A 23,239-nucleotide genomic window follows, 5' to 3' on the forward strand; every position below is an offset into this window, starting at 1 on the left:
TTATGCACTGTATTCATTTATTTATTTAAAAACAATTGGAACATAAATATTGCCATTGCATGTTAGCCTTGAGCCAATTTACATCGGCAAGTTGGCTCTGTTTCCTAGCAGAGAGCAACCCACAAACATTTGAAAAAACACAGACAAGTGATGATGGGATGAAACACAAAAACTATACGTGCATTAAAATTCCCACACCCTTCCACACACAGAGCCACTGAAGTGCATGACCTAAAGAGATGAATGCTTACAGTTTTGGGTGTTCTTTGGGTGTTCTTTGGTGCTTTTTTTAGTTCAATCTTAAACCCTTTGATTGTGACACATGACTTTCTGGTATTAGGCAGTGTGTTCCAGTGTGTCCTGGCCTTCACTGAAAAAGGCGACTGTCCAAATGTCCATGTGTCCATGGAGACACATGCAGAGAGAGGAGAGCAGAGCAGTCACTAAACATACATCTTTTGCCAACTGTTTGAACTTCGGTTATTATTGTATTTATATAGGCCTATATGAACATAATGCTCCAAACTTGACCTGTTGTTCCCATGGGAGTTGAATAATGCAGCACCTGTTTGCTCCTGAACAACAGTTTTCTCTCTGTAACAGATTTCCCTCCATGTTCCACACAGTGTAGCTCACGCAGGTCTACACTCAATCACTTTGTGTAAGTTGTACTTCGGAAATGCTCCAGTCACGCTCTCAGCCTTAAACCATGATACAGTAATGGGCACATGTGCAGTTCTCCCCGCGGCCTCGGCGCGGCGCAGTCCCCCCGCGGTGTGCCAGGAGGAAGTGCATTCTGCGGTGGTACAGTGAATTGAAAGTACGCCATAAATATGGCGCCAAAAGAGTTTTCAAGCTGATGTTGGAGCTCGTTTGTAGAGTCCTCCGTGTTGTTGCCCTGAAGAGGCTGAGAGTCCGGAAGCAGAGACGAGCCCAGAGCGTGCAAAGAGGCGTGCACGGAGCGGGGACCCGGGAAGAGGACCAGAGCACCGGGGAGAGGACCGGGGAGAGGACGGGAGCAGCGGAGCAGTGTTGGGTTTTTGAGAAGGACGTTGCAAAACTCGCTCGCTTCTTTCTGATTCATCGTTTGGATTAAAGCATCTCTTCTCTGTGCGGTTTGGAGCCGTGGTCCCGCTGCACCTCCGGGAGAGCTCCGGGAGAGCGCGGCGTTTGGCTCTTTTCTAAATGCGACACGCTTTCCTCCGCGCGCGGGGCTGTGGGCACGAGCGCACCGCGAGGACAGCGGCGTGAGCGCGTGGACTCCTCTGCACGCGGACACCGAGGCTCAAACCCCCTGGATCTATCCTCGTGGATTTATTTTGGAGCCCGCGGTTTGGAGCGGAGCGCTGTCAGAAGAGCGCAGCGGGAGGGAGTCCTGTCACAGCCCGCGGGGGACACGCGAACTACGGCTCACCCCAAAACTACATGTCCCTGTTCGCCAATGAGCTCCTAACCTCCGGAGCACGTCTCTGCGCTCGAGGCTGACCAAGAACAAGGTAAACACTCATCTGGACACCGGGGCGGGCATGTGTGGGCTCTGCTCCGAGGATCAGAGCCTGCGGGGCGGGCATGTGAGGGCTCTGCCCCGGGGGGGGGGGGGGTTCAGCGGGGCATGTACGGAGCTGCAGCGGGGAAACGGAGGCGCTCAGGCGGGCAGCAGGAGCAGGGGGGGCGGGCAAAACTTGACCATGGCCGTACCGACCGTGGAGAACTCCTGTGTTTAGTGGGAAGGAGAGGACTGCTCCAGGACTTAACCAGGGACCAGAACAGGAACTGAACCAGGTCTAAACTAGGACTAAACCGGAGCTAAACTTACGATCAAACCAGGTCTAAATCACTGCCAACATTTCTGGAGGACTGAACCAGGTCTAAACCAGGTCTAAACCAGGACTTTGATGTGAAGTTTGGGTCCAGGGGGCGTGTGAGGAGCTGGAAACGGGCCAGGTCTGATTTTGTGCGTGAAATGTTGACAAATGTGCTGAGAGGAGAGAGGGAGGTGAAGAGAGAGGAGAGAGGGAGGTGAAGAGAGAGGAGAGAGGGAGGTGAAGAGAGAGGAGAGAGGGAGGTGAAGAGAGAGGAGAGAGGGAGGTGAAGAGAGAGGAGAGAGGGAGGTGAAGAGAGAGGAGAGAGGGAGGGAGGAAGTAAAGGAGAGAGGGGGTGGAGCAAGTTTGAGAGAGAAGGAGAGAGAGAGGAATTAAAAGAGGGAGGAGAGGTGGGGTAGAGGGAGAGATAGAGATAGAGATAGGGAGAGGGGGCAAGATGTAAAAGAGAGGGAGTGGGAGAGGGGAGATGGAGCAAGTTGGAGAGAGGAGAGTGATAAGAGGGGGAGTGAGCGAGAGAGACTTGGGGTGGAGCAAGTTTGAGAGAAGAAGCGGGAGAGAGTGGAGGGAAGGAGTAAGAGAGAGGGTGAAGGGGGGTGGGAGAGGGAGGATGAGTGATGGAGAAGGAGAAAAAGACAGGAAGAGAGAGAGAGAGGAGAGAGAGATGCAGTGGAGCAAGTTTGAGGGCGACGTATAGAGAGAGAGAGGAAAGGGAAAAATTGGGAAAAAGTGGGAGAGGGAGGACCAGTGATGGAGAGAAGGAGAGAGGGAGGAAGATAGTGTTATACAGACATAGAGAGAGAGAGAGTGAGTTGCTTTGCTAGAAGATTCTGTTGTTTTTGTGGAGAAGGGCTGCAAGATTAATCGCAATCAAACCAAAATCGTAATTTGAATGGACTCAATTAGCAAATCGTAAAAGCTGCAGTTTTTATTTTTTATTTTTTTTAGCTTCTCTACAAACTAAATCTCTTGTCTTACTCTGCATAAAAACTGCTAACCCTGTAGTTTAGATCTGTACAAACATGTTCTGAAATGTGATACGCTTGTTCGTGATCATTCAGCCCTACACAGGAATTATTCATTGAAGTTGGTACAAGTGTGTTTGTGGTTAATTGGCCTGTTACTTCCTATAAACCTTCACACTGGTGCAAATTCTCAGAAGACTCCAAACTTGGATGATGTAATCGACTGGTGGCTTAATCTGTTGGGCCTTAGATCATTCATACTATTTTTTATTTTTTTATTTTTCTATTACCGTGACAACAGTTTAGTGTTATAGTTAAAGTGCTCGTCAGATTCAAGGAGAAAAAAAAGTATGGCTGCTTTGATCTTTATATTGTCCCTTTTTTTTTTGGTCATTTTTACTACTGCTATTATTATTACTACTACTCTTGTTACTAGTCCTGTCTTGCCTAGGATCCAGAACACCCACTTCTCCAATACTTTGTGAAGATGTGAGTCTGGTCACCGGTAAATCTTGTCAAGTTCAGATGCTTGTGATTGGCGGGTGAATTAGCCAATCAGGGACACGACACAAGCATGATCCTTCCATATCAAAACAAATATGGCTGCTTACAAGGGAGTAACAAAGGAAAAAAAATATATCACAGGGGACTAAAGCATGGTGGATTTCTGCAGAATCAATGCACAAAGCAGTTGTTAATCTGAGGTGAGAGAAACGTAATTTTATTCAAAATGATGGGTGACCACTGGAAAAAACAAATCTGATTGGATGAACATGTTTGGTTCTGACTTGAGGTCTGACTCGAGGGCGTGGGGACCAGACTGATATCCCTCTGTATAAACAATACTGAAATATCTGTCTGAATTTGGGAGGTTAATGTGGTCTTCCAATCATTTATTTGAGTAGATCATTTTTTTCTGACCAACAATAGTTTGGTTTTCACACTTGACAGTTTTGTTTCGTTTACTCACTTAGTCTTCCTCAGAGTGGTCAGGTGATGTTGCTGTGATGTCCTCAGCTGATTTACACAGAGGCAGGACGATAACGCCATCTGCAGTGCAACTTCTTCAATACAGTATGGAGCTCAACAGTGACCGCCTAACCCAGGTTCTGGAAGTACATTTTCCATTCATTTTTCCCATAGACTTTCAGAAGAAAAAAAAAAAACAAAAACTTTGAAAGCTCAGGGCCAATCAGCTCTGTGGTAACTAATGACCGCAAGACCATCCATTCATTTTCTTCTGCTTTATCCGGGGCTGGGTTGTAGGTATGCACACTTCCTGCAACTCTTTCGGAAAGATCCTGAGGTATTCCCATGCCAGCTGAGAGACATAGTCCCTGCTGCATGTCCTGGGACTTCCCTGGGGTATCTCCTGGTGAGAAATGGTCACCTCCGCAGGGAGACATCCAGGAGGCACCTGGAACAGCGGCCTGAGCGACCTCAGCTGGCTCCTGCATGTGGAGGAGCAGTGGCTTTACCCCAAGCTCTCCAATCGAGAGCCCAGCCCCCCTGTGAAGGAAAGTTATTTCGACCGCCTGTATCTGTAATCTTTAGTCATTCGATCATTACAGATAATCAAAACTCATGACCATAAGTGAGAGTAGGAATGTAGATTTACCAGTAAATCAAAAGCTTTGCCTTTCGACTCAGCTGTTTATAAAGTTTCAGAAACAGATTTTAATTAGAATTATTGGTTGTGGTGAAGAAGGAGCTAAGTTATTAAAACATTTTGCCAAATATTGTTTTAAATGTGCTTACAATGACTGCATTATGGATATTAATTTGCACATAGCCTTTGCGATGCCTTTGAACTCTTAATATTTCTGAAAGTCTATGGGGAAAATAAATGAAAAATGTACTTCCAGAACCAGAGCAGACTTCAGAGTGGTGTGACTGTTGAGATCCATTCAGGTGTGTGAGAGTAACAAGGCTCTCTCGTCCCGGTTTATAGTCCCGTTGGCATGTTTCTGTATCTCTGTTGCCTCCTAAATCCAGCGACCATGTTTGTGGTCTCTTTTTGAGCTGAGGAGACATGTCACAGCAACATTTGGGCTGAAAAAAGACAATAGTAGAATAAACAACTGTTACCACAAACACATAGAAGATAAAAATGCTGCTATGACATTTACTACTACTACAGTCCTATTATTACCTCTTGTTTTTCTGTAACCGGAGATGAGTCACTGTGTGTGGGGGGCATTTGGTTAGACCCCCCCTCCCTAGTGTCCATCATATCTGCTCCCAAAGCTCTCTTCATTTATACTCTCTTTCCTTTCTGTCCATCTCCCCCCCTCCTTCCACCTCTCTCTTCCCTTCCTCCCTCTCTTTCTTTTTTGATCTCTCCCTCTCTCTCCTCCTCTTCTTCCTCTCCCCTCTTCTCTCCTAAGCTTAGTCTCCCACCCTCCTCTCTCATTTCTCCCTCTCTTTCTCCCTTTTTTCACCCTGCTCTCCTCACTCCTCTTTCTCTCTCCCCTCTCCTCTCTTTCCCTTCATCCTTCTTACCCACCTTTCTTCCTTTCCTCTAGTTTTTTATTTCTCCCCCTTTCTCTCTCTCCTCTGCCCAATCTCTCTGCGCCTCTGCCAGTTTTTTTTTTTTTCCATTTCTCGCTTTCTCTCCTCTTTCTCTCCCCCTCCCCCTTCTCTCTCTCTCTCCTCTCTCCCGCATTCTCTTCTCCCTCCCCCCCTCCCCTTTCATTTCTCTCCTCTCTCTTCCTTCTTTTCCCCGAGCTCTGTTTTTTTGCCTGGAGACAGTGGTTGTTTACAAAAGCTGAAGTGGATCGCTCAGACTCATCACTTCCTTGGTTTACACTGGGGTCAAGAAAGATTCAAGCGTAAACTGTAAATTTCAAAGAATGCATTTATATAAAAAAAGAGAAATATTGTAAAATCAACTTGTATGAGCTTTGAATCATTGTTAGCTTAGTCGAAGCTTGAACTGATTTAAAATGCTGCTTGGTTTGGTGAATTACAGTACGACTATGAAGAGGACTGCTCTCTATTTTTAAACTTGTGTGGCAAATCCAGACTTATATGTGTATTTTTTTATACACAGGGATACCAGTCTGGTCACCACTCACTCCGTCACTAATCAGATTTGTAAAAGATTAGCTAAAGGAGCTCATCGGTCACCATCATTTAGAATAAAAAGACATTTCTCTGACCTCACATTAACAGAATTTAGTGCTTTGCTTATTGATTCTGCAAAAATGTGTGATGTTTTTCAGTCCACTGTGATATTTTTTTCCTTTTTTCCTCATAAGCAGCCATATTTGTTTTGATACAGATAGACCATGTGTGTCCCTCATTGGCTAATCCACCTGTCAATCACACCCATCTGAACTCGTGGAGATTCACAGCTGACCAGACTCACATCTTCATAAAGATTGGGAGATGTGTGTATTCCGTATCCCACAGGCAATTAGTAAACAATTTAAGATCAATATTGCAGTTTTAGTTGTTTGGCATCTTCTTGTTTCTTGTGAGGTTGTGATGATCCCTCCATCCCCCCACCCCCCACTCGACCCCAACACACAAGAGTTTGTTTTGACCAAAGTCCCAGAGCATCTCCATGTGGAGCCTGTGCGCGTGGATGTGTGTGCGATCCCTGCCTCCTGATTGGCGGAAAAGAGGGGGTAAGGACGACCGTGTGACCAGGCGATTAGCATTAGCAGTGACGTAGCAAGCAGAGGAGCAGAGCAGGGAGGGGCCAGTGGTGATGTCATTGCAGGAGGACACATGGCCCAGAAAAGCTCAGTGTGGAACATTATGTTTTTATGGGAAAGGGAATGAGAAGTGCATGAATAGGATCAAATAGGAACCACTACTAAAAGTACGACTGTTATACTATTGCTGCTACTAATACTACTACTGCTGCTTTTACTACTACTACTACTATGTATAATGCTAAATATACTACCACTACATACCACTGCTGCTACTACTACTGCTACTATGAGAGAATGAGAAGTACAGGGAATACAACTACTACTCTTTTTCTAGTTTGGAGTTTTTCTTGTTGGCTGTTTCAGATTCATATTTACTGACTCTCTCTCCATCTGTCATCTGTCTATCACTGCTCTCTCTCCTTGTCTCCCTCTCTCTCCCTCCTTCCTTCCCTCCCTCTCTTTCTCTCTCTCTCTCTGTCTGTCATCTGCCCATCACTGCTCCTCTAGAGTTATTTTACTCCACGAACCATAAGGCAACAACATACTCGAGTGGAGAGGTTTAAATGGTTTCTATAGAGACGGGAGATACTGTGCCATATGGGAAAGTATCGCACAGGATGGAAAAGTATCGCAAAGGATGAACAAATATCAAAAATCGCACTCACAATTTTCAATTTGCATTTTTCTCTGTTCAAAAACAATCAAAAATGGCATTCAGTATTGATTACCTGCTCTTAAACAATACAGACTTTAATGTCAATAGCTCAATTTCCTCCTAACCACTTGCTTTTGCTGATCAGGAAGTGCACAATTAGCATGCTAGTTGATGTTAGCTTTACAGTGATGGCAAAACTCCGCTCTGGTCTTTGAAAGTTGTGAAAAGTGTCATTAAACTCATTGCGGTGAGGAATAACTTTGGACTTCTGCAAATTGAACTAGTTCTGTTTTTTAGGTTTTTAAGAGAGTAAAAATCATGTACAGCTTCTTTTAAATTTGTGTTGTTCCAATACTATATTTTTGCTATGCAGTCCAATACTGATACTTGGCCTTATTGTACTTGCTGATACCGATACCAGTCTGATACCGACACCAGTCTGATACCGGATACTGTGAAGAAGAGTATTGCCTTTTAGAGATTGCCTTTTGGTTTTTGATCTTGTATATTTTCTTTAGGCTATTCAATTTTGTCACAGCACAAGAATAAAAGAGATATTGAGGACTAAAGTACTGGGCAAATATAATGGTCTTTATGATGAGGTGTGTTACTTTTCTACTTTGTCACTTCCTCTGGGCGTTAGCGTTAGCCACACACGTCAGGATCGGTGATTTGGTCTCGAGTACTCGCCGATACCAATACCTGAAAAATGTGCGGAGCTTTTGCTGGTACCATTCAAACTGTGATCTGATTTAATTTGACTGATGAGGCGCTGCAGGGGCTTCTGGGAAATGGAGTTTGATGATGTCACGGTGACTCACTCTGATTCTCTTGAAATGTCTGTGTACGTCCAGTCAGATTAAGAAGATTAAGAGCGAGGAGAGAGGGTGCGGAGAGCAATGGAGAGGGAGGAGAAAGAGGGGAAGAGAGAGAGGAGAGGAGAGGAGAGGGGGAAGAGGAGGAGAGGAAGAGAAGGAATGAGAAGGAATGAAAAGAGAAAGAGATGGATAGGAGAGGGAGAGGCATAAATAAATTGGAGATTGAGAGATACAAGAAAGAGAAGAAGAGGAAATAAAATAAAAGCAGGAGAGGAAGAGAGAAAAGAGGAAGAAGAGGGGGAAGAGAAAGAATGAAACAATGAGAAAAGAGGAAGAGATGGATAGGAAATTAAGAGAGGTAGAGGAGACAATGTAAAAGCTGGAGAGGAGGAGAGGGTAAAAAGGAGAGGAAAGTGGAGGGAGGAACTTTACCTGTCGTTCTGAATGTAATGATGGGGTTTTGTTTTGATCCTATACCAACTGATCCTATGGCAGGATAGTATCATGTTTTGATCCGATACCAATGATTCCTCTATTAAAATGCAGTGAAACTCCTCTCCTGAAGAATGTGTCCGGGGGTTGTATTTGAGCTCCATCTAAACTTCAACTTATCTAAAAATAAAATGTATGTGCTGATAAACTCAAGTCTAAACAGTGCATTTGAAAAAAAAAAAGTATTAAAAAAGCTTTCAGCCAGCACTACTGAACTATGTGGGATCACTTCTATATAAAAGTTATATTCAGTGATGAGAAAATACTTTGATTTTGTAAAGTATTCCATTATGGTCCAATTAGAGTACTATATTCTGAATATTTTACACTGACTTGCAGCAAAATGAAGATGTTTGGAATTATAAATCATGTTTTTTCACTAAAATATAATGCAAGGTTTGTTATGAATTAATTTATGTCCAATTAGGAAATAAAAATCACACAAAATGCAAGAGCGATGTTTTTTTTCTCACTAATACTGTGCACTTCAAAGCCTAAATTGTATGATGAAGTACCACCAAGTATTCCTTTGATTTTAAAAAGTAACTGTACACTGAACACCACCAAATCAAAGAGTAACTAATTAGTATTCATTAGGCCTGTCATACTGATTACTATATCAACTTATCTTTCAATATATAAAAGCTGGAACAATATGTTTTTGGTGTCAGTATTTATCGTGTGTACTTTTTCTTTGCAGTACTGGGGAATTTTTCGGTTATTTTTTAGCTAGAAGCCGTAAAAGGTTGAATAAATAACTTGGATGATTCATTACAGATACAAACTAAAGCAGTAAAGTGTTTCATTCTGCTGTTTATTTATTACAGCTCATATATTTTTACACTATTGTACATTTAGAATAGTTTTTGTGGTTTAAATCTGCTCTTGGGTTATTATATCAGTGGCTTAAATTAGTTTCAATATTATCATTTAACTTCAACATTTGCTATTGTGACAGGTTTAGTATTCAGAGTATTTTTGGTAAATGTATTTAGTTACTTCCTGGTCATATTTACTTGTCCTGTCTCTTTTATAAAACACCGTCCTGTCTCTGTGTCGGGTTTTCTCTTCACCTTCAGTGAGGAGCATCTGTCTACACCTGCTCCCTCAGTCGTCATCTGCACTTTTTATTCACCACCCCTCCTCTTCCTCTCTTCCTCTCTCTCCTCCTCTCTCTCTCTTTTTATCCCTTTATCCACGTTCACCGTTTGAAGAGCAGGTAAATGGTTTACGGCCAAACAGTAGGAAGCTTCTCTCAAACATAACCCACCTGCTTTTCTTCTCTCTCCTTCACTTCCTCTGAGTCCTGCTCCTCCTGAGTCTCCTACCTCTGTTCCACTACTCCTTCTCTCTATCCCTTTCCCTCTTTCTCTCGCTCCCTCTCTTTCCCTCCTTTTTTCTCTCTTTCTTCCTCCCCTCTCTCCTCTTTCTTTCTGCACCGTCTTTCTCTCCCCCTCTTCCCTCATCTCTCCCCCCCTACTCCCCCTTTCTCTCTCTCTCGCTTCCTCCTCTCAGTCTACCCACCTTTTTCTCGCTTCTCTGTCCAACTTCTCTCTCTTCTTCTCTCTCTCCTCCTCTCTCTTTTACTTTTGCCTAGTTCCTCTACAGTGACAGACTCCAAAAATAGCGTTTGTGGTTTTGTGTGGGAGAAAGAGAGAGAGAGAGAGTGAGGGATGTAGAGAGAAAGATAGAGGGATGAGAGGAGAGAGAGGAGACTGTTGCAGGTTTCCCTGTTTGCCTTCAAGCTGTTGTTGTCCTTTTTCTGTTCACACTAAATTACACACGATTCAATGTTGAAAAAATCTGTTCTGATGGAACTGTTACTTGCACATAAAGTTGTACTGTGTAACTTTTCTGGTGGAGTTTTCAGGTGGATCTGCTCGTCTCCATGGAGATATTATAGTTTTTTTTAATGGAATGTTCCACACTTTTGAACTATTGAACTCTATTGAACTATGGAAACAGTCAGGTGACAAGCAGTCTCTCTCTCTCTCTCTCTCTCGCTCTGTCTCTCTCTGTATTTTGCTCTCTCTGTCTCTCGCTCTCTTTCTCTCTATATTTCCCTCTCTCTGTCTAACTCTCTCTTTCTCTTTGTTACTCTCTCTGTCTGTTTCTCTATCTGTCTGTCTCCCTTTCGCTCTCTCTCTATGCCTCTCTCTGTCTCTCTCTGCCGCTGTGTCTTTCTCTCTCTGTCTCTCTGTCACTGTTTCTTTCTCTCTGTGTCTCTATGTCTCTGTCTCTCTCTCTGTGTTTCTTTCTCCCTCTCTCTGTCTCTTTCAAATTTTTCCCTCTGTCTCTCTCTCGCTGTCTCTCACTGTCTCTCTCTCCGTCTTTCTATGTTGCTCTCTGTCTCTCATTTGCTCTCTCTCTCTCTCTCTGTCTCAGTGTCTCTCTTTCTGTCTCTCTCTCTCTCTGTCTACTGTCCATCCAACTGTCATCCAGCTGTTTCCCTGGGCATAAATAAACAACTGTCTGGAGGAGAGAGGGAGGAGAGATGAGTTTTTCTCGTTGTCAGTACATGGACAGGTCATGTCTCGTGTGACAACTCAGAACCTCCAGAATTCACTCTGAGTTTCAGAGGCTGCACTAGCACTGAAGCACTGATTCATGACTGTCTGCAGGTGCTGAGGTCAAATCAGGGAGAAGTTTAAACCAATCGAATTTCAGCATTTAAACTGACGAGCCAAAGGAGAGAGTCACATGAGGCTCATTCTGCTTCTGATTGGATAAACAAAATAATTATAGCATAAATAAATGGGCCGTCATGTCCAGTGTTTTGCAATTAAAAATAAATCAAAATTAGAATTGATATCAGTAAAAACTAATGAATAAATAAAACACAGCACTTTAGAACATGCTGTTTACATAATGTCACTTAAAGCTACAGTATGTAACTTTCTAGAGGTGCGTGATCCATGGAAATAGAAAGTTAAAACCATACTTCAGAACACTCTCGATGGAGCTAGACGAGTTTTATGCCATACTGTGGAATATTATAGCCAAAGCAACAACATTTCCATGGAAACAAGCAGGAAGAGGCCAAATAGAGTCAGGTTTGTGGAGATGCAAGCCCACTCACAGCAAGGATGCATGTTTTTCATTGCAATAAACACAACGAAAATGAAAAAAAAAACAACAAACACAAGCTTTTATTTTTGTCTATTCCTGACCAAAAATTCCATACTGTGGCTTTACATAATTACGGCGTTCGGGACTTGCTGGTTGTAAATTAAGAGATCTGCGGTTGGATCTCGGTCAGGACCTCGCTGGAGAGTTTTGGTCCCGTCTCCATCGCGGTGTATTCCCTGTTTGAGCCTCGGGGCAGCTGCTGTTACACCTGGAGTAAAACTGAACAGTGAAAGTGCTGAGTGCACACGGCCGGCTCATTCATCAAATACACACTGTAGTACACGGGCACACATTTTTAGGATCCTGTGTACTTTAAATAGTGATGCCATTTTAAAGAGGCACTGTGTAACCTTTCTAGTGGAGGGTCTGGTGTTATTGCTTTGCCTGGAACGTTCAAACAAGAGCATAAGTGATTTCTGTACGTTTGTGGGTAGTTTTACAGTCCTTTACTTAACGACGATACGAGATTCCTGGATTGTCCGAATCTCTTCCGGTTCTCATTATCGGGACACTCGGGAATTCATCATAACGTCATCACGGGCCATCCCTAATCTTCCGCGTATAAAGTGCTCTTGGACGTGCCCGTCTTTGTCCCTGTCGCTGAACTCTCCTCTGCCGTCACCTGTCAGCTCGGTAAACTCTCACACAAATCTTCACCTGTCCATTAAACCCCAACGACAAGTGGTAATGGGGAATGTCAGTCCATCTCCCTGTGACACTCGTCTATGCTCCTCTCTCCTTCTCTCATTAGATGCTTTCGTCTTTCCGTTCCCTCTCCTCTCTTGCTCTCCTTTGCTTCTTTTACTCTCTCTAGATGCTTCTATCTGTCCTTTCTCTCACTTCTCTTTCGTTTCACTCCTCTTTCCCTCTTTCCCTCTTTTCCCTCTGACAGCTCTATTCCTCCGGATCTCTTGAGTAGTAAAGTCAACTGCGTTTTAAGGAAATAAACACCATTTTCAGTCCCTGGTATCGGTATCAGAACTGAAAAAGCTGGATTGGCGCATCCCTCTCTCCCTCTTCTTTCTGTCTCTTTCTTTCTCTCCGTGTCCCTCCTTCTCTCTCTCTCTTTTAGTGTCACACAGCAGTAGTACAGATTGAGCTGTTGCCGTGGTGATCTCTGAGGAGGTGGACAGGGCACACATGAGACAAGAGGCAAAAAATTGACAAGTTTATCTGAGCTGTCCAGTGGCGCTGTCACCTGCTTGTCTCCATGGAGATGGATAAGATTAATGCCATAATATGGAACGGGCCAGGCAATGCTCGTCATTGTGGTTAAAAAGGTGCATTGTGGAACTTTTCACTAAGTAAATTAGTGTAGAACTATTGTTTTACATCGTCTTGTTGGCAATTAGGGCTGAATGATTTGAGGAAAATATCAAATTGCAATTATGATTTGGTTTAAATGTTTAATAATGGGATTCTGTTCAAAGTTCACAAGTCCAAAAGAATTGACAAAAAAACTGAAATATAAACTGACCAACTAATACAACAATCATATTTTGGTATGTTTGTACAGCTCTAAACTACAAGGTTAACAGGTGTTATACAGAATAATACAGGAGGTTTTGGTTTTTGGAGAAAATTACTTTAAAAATGTGAAGCTTTGTGATTTTTAAAAAATGTAGAACAGGTGTCAGATTTATGTGGATGATCCAAAACTGAGCAGAGGTGAAAGAAATGTGTTATGAGCAAAACTTATACCTGCGTTTGGCTCGTTGTAGAGTTACTGTCAATGAGTCTTTCAATGCATCAGAGGTGGAAGAGTAGCCAAAAATTGTACATAAGTAAGACTAACGTTACTTTAAACTTCTACATGGTTAATATTATTTTAACGAAGTGGTTCAGGAAATGACTGCATAAGAGTAAAAAGTATCTGGGAACACTACAACTAAAATAGAAATACTTAAAGAGTAACTGTCAGGAGTTATACACAAGTTATACACAACAATTTGACCAACTAAATCTAAAGTTCTGAAGGAGTAATGCAAGAAACACATGTTCAAATCATTTCATATTGTCGATTGTAGACTTGCTCACAGTGAGAAGAGTAACTAAAACTATAACCCAAGTAAAAGTACAATTTATTACTAGTTGGAGTAAAAATATTCTGCTAGGAAAGTCCAATTTCTTAAGTTACTCAAGTAAATGTAGCTGAGTACTGCCCAGCTCTTCTCTGACAGTTTAGATCCTTGTGTAGTCACGCACTTGACCAAACCTCAGTCCATTGTCCCGCTCTCGCTCTTCTCGGTCACATTTGGTGAAGGAGGTTGTGAGGATTCGTAGTAACATTCGTAGTAACACTTGCGCTGGTGACGTGAAACCGCGAGTGAGACGCCTGTGACAAAAGTCCAACACAAAAGGAGCGTTTCATTGTTGGAGATTCACAGTTTTCAATTCTCTCTCCAAAGAAAACGGAACCAAATGTCAACAGCCGCGAATGTGAAATGTTTTTTATAGGAGGGTTTGAATGGGTCGTGTGGGGCTGGGTCCAGGGCTGCAGTATGAATCACAATCTGCTCGAAATCGCAGTTTAAATACTTACAATTAGCAATGAGTCCAATTTAGTAAAGCCACAGGATGTAACTTTTTAGCCAAATAATAAAAGAGTAAAACAAAAGCCAGTGTTTTCATCATGGTTGTGTTTACTGCACTGAAAAAGATGCATCCTTACTGTGAGCGGGCTTGCATCGCCACAAACCTGACTCGTGTTTTGCTTGGAGAAGGACCTTCTCCTGCTTGTTTCCATGGAAATGTCGTTCATTTGGCTATAATTTTCCACAGTATGGCATAAAAGCTACCTATCTCCATAAAGAATGTTTTTAACTTTCTATTTCTGTCGAATCATGCCACCTACAGAAAGTTACATACTGTCGCTTTTAAGTAACATTAAGGCCCTCCAGAAACGGCCAGCTTTTCTGTTTAAACGCTGCTAACCCTCTACAAACATGTTCTGAAATATATGTAATTCTTTTATCAGCTTATTAATTCAGATTTTAGTCTATCAAAAGTGAATGCTCCTGGACAAGGTCAAAAGGTTGAACTGAACCTCACTATTAAATGTCGTATATTACACAAAGTTGACTCTTATGAACTTTAAGTCATGTCATAATGACCTCAAAAACAGACCTGGAGTTGTGTTTTGTTTCATTCACACATGTTTGAATAACCCTTTTTTATCAGTCTGTCAACATCTCCAAAGCTCAAAATGCTCTGTTCCACCTTATGATGTCATGAAGTGGTAGTTTTCAAGTTAACATCTACATTTTACCTTTTAAGTTCAGTAGAAATGTGCAGTTCCAAGACTGAAATGATCCAGATGATTCTAGTGAAGGTGTGCGGAGTTTAAAAACACAGTGGAGCACTTCCTGTATCACACATTTCCTGTAAGAAAAGAACTTGGCTTCATAATTTGCTTTATAAATGAGACCCCTGACCTGTAACTTCACCTGCTTGCCATTTAACTTGTTCATATCCATGGTGACAGACTGTGACAGAAAAGCTACATACTGCATCTTTAAAGATCATTATGCAAAACAATTTTTTTGGTTCTGTTTTCTACCATGTTATAACGTTGTTCCCTCATCAAAAACATGCCTGAAGAGCCTTTATATGTCACCCATGCATGTTTTTGTGTTGTAGCGATCTCTCCCGGGCTCTATTCGAACCCTCCTTACGGTTCTCTGTGAGATTGTCCCACACAATAATTCTCCACAAATGTACAAAAGCATGATTCAAACTGTAAACAGTAACCTGACAAACCTGAAGCGACGTGCAGCAGTTTAATTAGCAGGATGCACGCTGATTGTGTCATGATAGCGCTCTGAAGGGGAAGTGACAATGCGGGGAACGAACAGAGGGGAGATTCAGAGCGTCAAAAATGAAAGTGAAATATGTTAATATGTTGTTTTCGGCGAACATAGTGTTTTCAAAAGCCTAAAAGGTAACGCTGTGATCTAAATATGTTACGTGTTAGCAGTTAATACTCCCTCTTTAAGTAAACTGCCATGAAACTGTATATTACTGAAATGGTGATTAGTAAAAAAATAATTGCATGTTTTCAAGTTTGAAGTTTGACCCTCTTTGCCCCCTGTATTTCCTGTATGAAATCTGCAGTGTTTTGATTGTGTAACATTTAGATATAATTGCCACTTAAGAGCTGACGCGTTCATGTTCCGAGTGCATTACGCATCTTTGCTTTGGTACAGATGCAGAAGACAAGACGTGAACCCAGTAAACACCGAAAACGCTGAATGAATTACACCAAACGTTTTGCGACAGATTTAAACTCGAATAAACACGACTTAAGCGGCCATTTTGAGTGATTTTCCTCCCATTATCTCTCTGTCGTCTCACTCGCGCATTATGTTATACAAGGTGTGAAAGCAAATCTAGGAAGAAGTCAATGGCATCTAACGTAAAGGTGCACTTTGTAACTTTTCTAGAGTCTGCTGCCTGTTCATCTCCATAGTGATGTTATTGCTTTGGATTGTTCTTCAGTATGGTATTAAACTTGTCTATCTCCATGGAGACGAACACGCTTGACTAAATGCACGATGAATATGTGTAATACCATACTGTGGAGAAGTCACTGATGTACTAGAATGTTCCAAACTAGAGCATTAAACCTTTCTCATTTTTTTAATTGCAGTTTTCTATTGGGCAAAATGAATTGAAAAACATAGTCTCTCCACAGATCTGACTTGTAACTTGGCCTTGTGGTGTCACCTGCTTGGTATCTCCATGATGATAGAGAAGTTATAATGACATACTGTGGAACATTCAAAGCAAAAACATCTCAACATCAACCCAAAACATGCACAATGGGTCAAATCCTCCAGCTAAGATGAGCAAAGCTGATCAAGACTAGCTCAAGATCTGGAGATGTGTCCTACTTCTCCTGACGTGTTTACCCCAGAGACACTGAAGAATGGGTCAAATTCAGGTTTAACCCAGAGACACTGAAGTATGGGTCTAATGCAGGTTTAACCCAGAGACACTGAAGGATGGGTCAAATGAAGGTTTAACCCAAAGACACTGAAGGATCGGTCTAATGAAGGTTTAATCCAGAGACACTGAAGGATGGGTCTAATGCAGGTTTAACCCAGAGACACTGAAGGATGGGTCTAATGCAGGTTTAACCTAGAGACACTGAAGGATGGGTCTAATGCAGGTTTAACCCAGAGACACTGAAGTATGGGTCTAATGAAGGTTTAATCCAGAGACACTGAAGGATGGGTCTAATGAAGGTTTAATCCAGAGACACTGGTTTAAACCTGCATTAAACCCATCCCTCAGTGTCACTGAAGGATGGGTCTAATACAAGTTTAACCTAGAGACACTAAGGGATGGGTCTAATGAAGGTTTAACCCAAAGACACTGAAGGATCAGTCTAATGAAGGTTTAATCCAGAGACACTGAAGGATGGGTCTAATGCAGGTTTAACCCAGAGACACTGAAGTATGGGTCTAATGAAGGTTTAATCCAGAGACACTGAAGGATGGGTCTAATGAAGGTTTAATCCAGAGACACTGGTTTAAACCTGCATTAAACCCATCCCTCAGTGTCACTGAAGGATGGGTCTAATACAAGTTTAACCTAGAGACACTAAGGGATGGGTCTAATGAAGGTTTAACCCAAAGACACTGAAGGATCAGTCTAATGAAGGTTTAATCCAGAGACACTGAAGGATGGGTCAAATGCAGGTTTAATCCAGAGACACTGAAGGATGGGTCTAATGCAGGTTTAACCCAGAGACACTGAAGTATGGGTCTAATGAAGGTTTAATCCAGAGACACTGGTTTAAACCTGCATTAAACCCATCCCTCAGTGTCACTGAAGGATGGGTCTAATACAAGTTTAACCTAGAGACACTAAGGGATGGGTCTAATGCAGGTTTAACCCAGAGACACTGAAGGATGGGTCAAATGCAGATGCAGATTTCCTTACAGGGACAATAAACCTTACCTTAATGTCGATGCAGACAAGTGGGTGGTGGACCTTTTTCCAGAAAAGTTTAAACAAATTATATGAATCTGATATTAGTTTATAATTAATTACAGATCTTTTAATTATTCAGTTGAGTTGTGTTAAAGTGTGAGACATTTGGTGGAGTTTGTAGTAACATTCGTGTCGCTTTAGCAGCCGACGTGAGGATGCAGTGTAAAAGTCTGCAGCTTTGGTCAAAACTTCAGTGTGATCTCTCCCAGCCCACAGCTATTCAGACAATACAGACACATTATACCATCGAAATCGCTATTTGAATGGATGCAGTTAGTAAAATCGCAAAGGCTGTAATTTTTTAGGTACCATAATTTTCTCCACAAACAACTAAATCTCCCTCTGTCATTATTCTGCATAAAAACTGCTAACCCTGTAGTTTAGATCTGTACAAACATGTTCTGAAATGTGATTCTTGCATTAGTTTGTCAGTTCATATTTCAGTCTTTTGGTCAGTTTTTCTGGATTTGTTTTAAAATGTGAACGTTGCACAAAACCTATTCTTACATTCTTAACATAAATCGCAAATGTTTGTCTGAAAAAATTGCAATTTCTCCCAAATTATGCAGCCTTGTTTACCATTTATTTATATGTGAAGAAGCGTTTGATTTGATCTAACTACGAGCAGAGTCGCACCAAGTGATCGAGTTGTAGCGACGGGTAGAGACAGAGAATTTTGTGTTTATTGATAATTTGTGGTGACGTGCTGGGAGATTCTGCATGTATGTCTATGGCGGAACGTTAAGTAGTTACCATGGTGACACAATGCACACATTAGCACATTAAGATTATCTGAAAAGTCAAGAATAAATACAAAATGAATTTAAATAGCACATTTTTAGGAGCCTGTGATCAATACAAGTGATCACAGTCCTGTTTAGGAGTTTGATTTTCAATAAATAACGTGTGCGATTGACGTAAAAGCTGTCGGTTAATGCTAGCTAGCTTGTGACTGTAATGTTATGTGACAGGGACCGGTTTGGCAGCACAAATCAGTGCAAATGTTGTAGTTCCAGCTAAGTCAGTTCCTTAATCTGATCTTTGTTTTGATCTTTGTTTTAACACAATCTGACCTTAAAGTCTAACTTGAGTCAGAGCTTCAGACAGAGCAGTGTATACAGTTAGCTTCACTATCCAGGGAATGTTGATGACGTTAACTGCAAAGTATCAATAGCCTCATTCATACATGCACTACCAGTAAAAAGTCTGGACACACCCACTCACTCTGTTGTTTTTTTTTGTTTATTTTTTCTACATTTTAGATACATATAGAAGACATCAATTTTATGAAGTAAGATATATGGTTTTATCTAAGTTATTAGTAAAGAAAAGTGAATAACTCTACTAAATATTTTTCAAAAAAGCAAATGGTTACTTTTACCACCACTACCAGCAGAGTTGTTTCACTTTTTTCTTTACTAGATCATTTCATATATCTTGCTTCATATATTTGATGTCTTCTGTTTGCATCTAAAATGTAGAAATTATAAAAAAATAATAATAATAAAAAAGTAAAATCTGTTCTGGCTTCGTTCACACATAATCACTGATCTGGAAAAGTGCAGGTAAATTCCCAGGTCGGGCTGTATGTGTGAATGGGGCTAATAAATGTCTATCTTTGCCCTCCTCTGTATCTGTCTGTGTTTAAATCCAAACGTTAGCGCTGGTGATAGATGCGCCTCATAAGCCTGTTTTTAGAGCAGGTCTGGTTTTCTCCTGTTTAATCAGATCTGTCCAAACTTCATGTTGATGGATGATGCTCTAAACTTAAACTAATGATGAGAAATGTGCTGCTCTGAGGCACCTGGGTAAATACTTAGGAACACAAAACACCTTTGGATCTGTCCACGTCAAAAATGTGATGAATTTGGTTCGAACAACGTCAAACGAGCCACAGATAAATATGTGCTTTTAAAGATTAACGCGTCAACAAACATTCCACATCTTATTTATGCTAACTATTTTATAAAGGGCCAGTATTATGCAAAATGTACTTTTTTTTGGAACTTTATACCATGTTAAAACATTGTTCCTTCATCTAAAATATGGCTGAAGAGGTTTTAGACGCATGTTTGAATAATCTAGTGATCTCTCCTGAGGCCTTTTTGAACAAATATAGCATTTTCAGACGTAACTGTAGTTGGATCATTTTGGTGACAGAAACACATTTTCTGAGTTTGCTTTGATTCAATTTCTGTTACTGTTATTGTGTCCTTGGCATTTTACACATCTTGCTGAGAGTGACTATTATTTGTAGTTAGAAGGGACATAGGTGCAGGTTGACAGCCACACTTTTGTCAGTCTGTCCCAGGGCGGCCGTGGCCACCTCTGACTAAAGTGTGAATGACTCCACATTTAAGTGTACTTTTTTATATGAGCAAATTATCACTCACTGTTTTCTCTCTCCCCATCTCCCCTGCCTGCCTCTTCTCTCTTTTCTCTCGCTCTCTCTCTGCCTTTCTATCTCTCATTCTTTCTATTCTATCTCCTCCTCTCCTCCCTCTCCTCTCCTTTATCTCAATCTCTACCTCTCTTTCTTCCTCCTTCTCACCTCCCCTCTCTCTCTCGGTCTGCCTCCATCTCTCTCTCTCTCTGTCCTGCTCTCTTTCTCTACCCCTCCCTTTCTCTCTCTTTCTATCTCCCCTCTCCCCTCTCTCCTGTCTCTCCTCTCTCTATGTCTCTATCTCCATCCCCCCTCTCTCCCATCTGTCCTCTCTCTGTCTGTATCTCTGTCTCTCTATCTCCCATCTCTCCTGTCTCTCCTCTCTCTGTCTCTCTCTCTATCCCTCCCTCTCTCTCTTTCTATTTCCATCTCTCTATCTCTCCTCTCTATGTCTGTCTCTATCTCTCTGTCTCTCCTGTGTCTCCCCTCTCTATCTCTATCTCTCTGTCTCTTTATCTTTCCGTCTCTACCTCTCTCTCTCTCTGTCTCTTTATCTTTCCGTCTCTACCTCTCTATCTGCTCTCACTCTCCCCTCTCTCTGTCTCTATCTCTTTCTCCTCTCTCCTGTCTCTCCTCTCTCTGTGTTTCTATCTCTATCTCCCCTCTCTCCTGTCTCTGCTCTCTCTGTCTCTATCTCTGTCTCTTTATCTTTCCGTCTCTACCTCTCTATCTGCTCTCACTCTCCCCTCTCTCTGTCTCTATCTCTTTCTCCCCTCTCTCCTGTCTCTCCTCTCTCTCTATCTCTCTGTCTCTTTATCTTTCCGTCTATACCTCTCTATCTGCCCTCACTCTCCCCTCTCTCATTTCCCCTCCTCTCCTACCCCCCTCCCTCTTGTTTTCCGTGTGACAGATGGAGAGCGAGAGGAAGAGGAGGAAATACTCGACGAGCAGCGTAGACTCCGACACCACTGACAGTAAGTTTGTCTTCACTGAGAAAAAGTGTCAAATGGAGCCGCACTATCTGCGTCAGTGAGAGCTCATTAGGCCCGGTGTGAACTGAAAACACACACTTGGCTTTAGCGTTAGCGCCGGATCCGTTACAAGGGGAGACGTGAAGCAGGTTCCAGTTGAGATAAATCCTGGATAGGCCTGTTACATAGATACAAGATTATTTTATTAACATTTTAGTTTTGGAATAAAAAAAAAAAAAAAACAATATCAGCTATATTATCTATAAGAAGTCAGGAGTCACTTTAAAGAGCATTTGATTCATATTTTTTCTTATATGGAATCGTACCTGTGGTAAATATTTATCATAGTTTTGCACCAGTTAAGTGGCAGTTTGTGAAGAAAAGTAGAAGACAAAAAGTCAAAATACAGAAAGTGGCAGTGAGTTCAAAAACAGAATCTCGTCGTGAACTGTCACCAATTCCATCCAAAATGTTCATCAAAATTACAAGTCAAGGTTTTCTCAAATCTAATGATGTTGACCATGTTTTAGAGAAAAGAGTCTAATGTGTCATATGCTCTTTAAAAATAGACATAGACTGATATGTCGGGCAGATGTCTGTGTCATCCAAGCTGCTTCTTCAGTTCACAGCGAACGTCTTCACTCCTACACGATTTGTCCAATTGACAGATTTAAACTTCGTCTTTTGCGATATATTGAGCAGAGATTTTGACTTTTTACGTATCGGCTATCGACATTGAAACTCCTGCCTCGTCTGATATTTGATTTGGGCTCAACAATTGCTGCATAAAGCTCTTTACTTTTGTGCAAAATAGAATTACACTGCTCATTATGGGTTTGTAGTAAAAACAGGATTGTGGATGTCTAAAACTAATTTGTATTATAGTCAATAATAATAATCAATAATCAAAATCGTCCTTGCGTAGCAGCCCAGAAATATCGTTAAAGCTTATCGGCCACTGTCTGATCGGTATCGGCCATAAACGAAACATATCTCAATTTAAATATGAAGTAAATATCTAACTAGGGATGGAGCGATTAATCGACTAATTGTGACCAGTCAACCATTTCAAATAACCTTAGTCATATTTTATTTTATTATAATTTCTTCCCCAAAATCGTTTCTAAACTTGAACCTCTACCTTGTATTGACTTCATGTATTCAGTAACTTCTGCCTATGCATTAACCTGTCAACATGCGTTTCAATTACGTTTTAAAATATCTGTAATATTTTCTAGCCCCTCAGGCGTTCGGAGGGTTGAGTAAACTTATAAACCCGAGTTACACCAGATTAAATCAAATCATGGGGTTAGAAAAGAGACGCAGATGTGGGGAAGTCATTTAGCTGTTAGCCTGAAGCACTAGCTCTGAATGTGAGATTAGCATCAGATTAGCATAGCCGCTACAGAAAAATAAGAGTGTTTTATATTGAACGCTATTGGCAAGTGCTTATTTAGCGTTGGGTGAGCTAATTGACAATAATGCAATTTTAATATTTTGGATTATTTTTATGGCGTGAAGATAAAGTTGGAAGATGAACCACAATTGACTTGAAAACACGACTGATAAACCCCCAATACTGAAATTACATCAACATAAGTTCCTCTGCAACTAAATATTATGTGTGAAAGTTCATAACCCTGTAGTTTTTTACCTGTTTTGAAATGGCCATGTGTGTCAGATGCCCTCCCTGTGTCTCCATGGCGTCTTATTCCATGTAAAACCCTGTAGCTTAAACGTCTACAAACATGTGCTGAAGTGCATGGGATTGTTGAGTTATTTAAGCACTATTCTTTAGGTCAGGTGATTTATTTGCAGCACCGTATCCTGTCTCTAAGATCGCAAACGGGCGTCGCTGACACATGGTCCGGTCGTGTCAAAACGAGCACGGCGTCTTACAGGTAAAAAATAAAATGATAACACAGAAGACTGAGAAACAGCAGATTTCCGCAGAATCAACAGATGAAACACCAAACTCTTATTTATCTCATGTGAAAGAAGTTACAGATTTTGTTCTGAATGTTCTTCTGCATTTGAGAAATATGTGATACAAATTAGCAGCTGTGGTTGGACCGTCCCGAGTCAGGATGGACGTCACGCTCTATGGTCAGAACAAAATGTAAAAATGCAGAGTGGACTGGCTGGTCAAGTTAGTGATTTTAAATGTACGATTCTCTGATTGTGTGACGTTTTCTTTCAGGTCCGGTGACGTCGTGGTCGCGCTCCAAATCCACAGGCACCAGCAGCACATGGGTCGTACACCCGCACAAGAAGCCTTCAGAGGTCAGTCTAATCCTGATACACTCATGCTGCATCCGTGTGCTCCTCAGGAACTTGGGGAAAA

At 41.7% G+C, this 23,239-nt stretch overlaps 1 protein-coding gene across 1 annotated transcript in view; it reads left to right on the plus strand.

Moving 5' to 3' along the window:
* Nucleotides 1–776: 776 nt before the first annotated feature.
* The window catches only part of jade2 (jade family PHD finger 2), a 143,193-nt gene continuing 120,730 nt past the window's right edge, over nucleotides 777–23,239 (plus strand). Inside the window, exons 1-3 of the mRNA XM_033978797.2 lie at nucleotides 777–1,496; nucleotides 20,835–20,898; nucleotides 23,096–23,178. Coding sequence (XP_033834688.1) covers nucleotides 20,835–20,898; nucleotides 23,096–23,178 — 147 coding nt within the window. The 5' untranslated portion in view covers nucleotides 777–1,496. The remainder of the gene's footprint in view (nucleotides 1,497–20,834; nucleotides 20,899–23,095; nucleotides 23,179–23,239) is intronic.

Source organism: Periophthalmus magnuspinnatus, chromosome 14 (genome assembly GCF_009829125.3).
Source record: "Periophthalmus magnuspinnatus isolate fPerMag1 chromosome 14, fPerMag1.2.pri, whole genome shotgun sequence".
Lineage (NCBI taxonomy): Eukaryota > Metazoa > Chordata > Actinopteri > Gobiiformes > Gobiidae > Periophthalmus > Periophthalmus magnuspinnatus.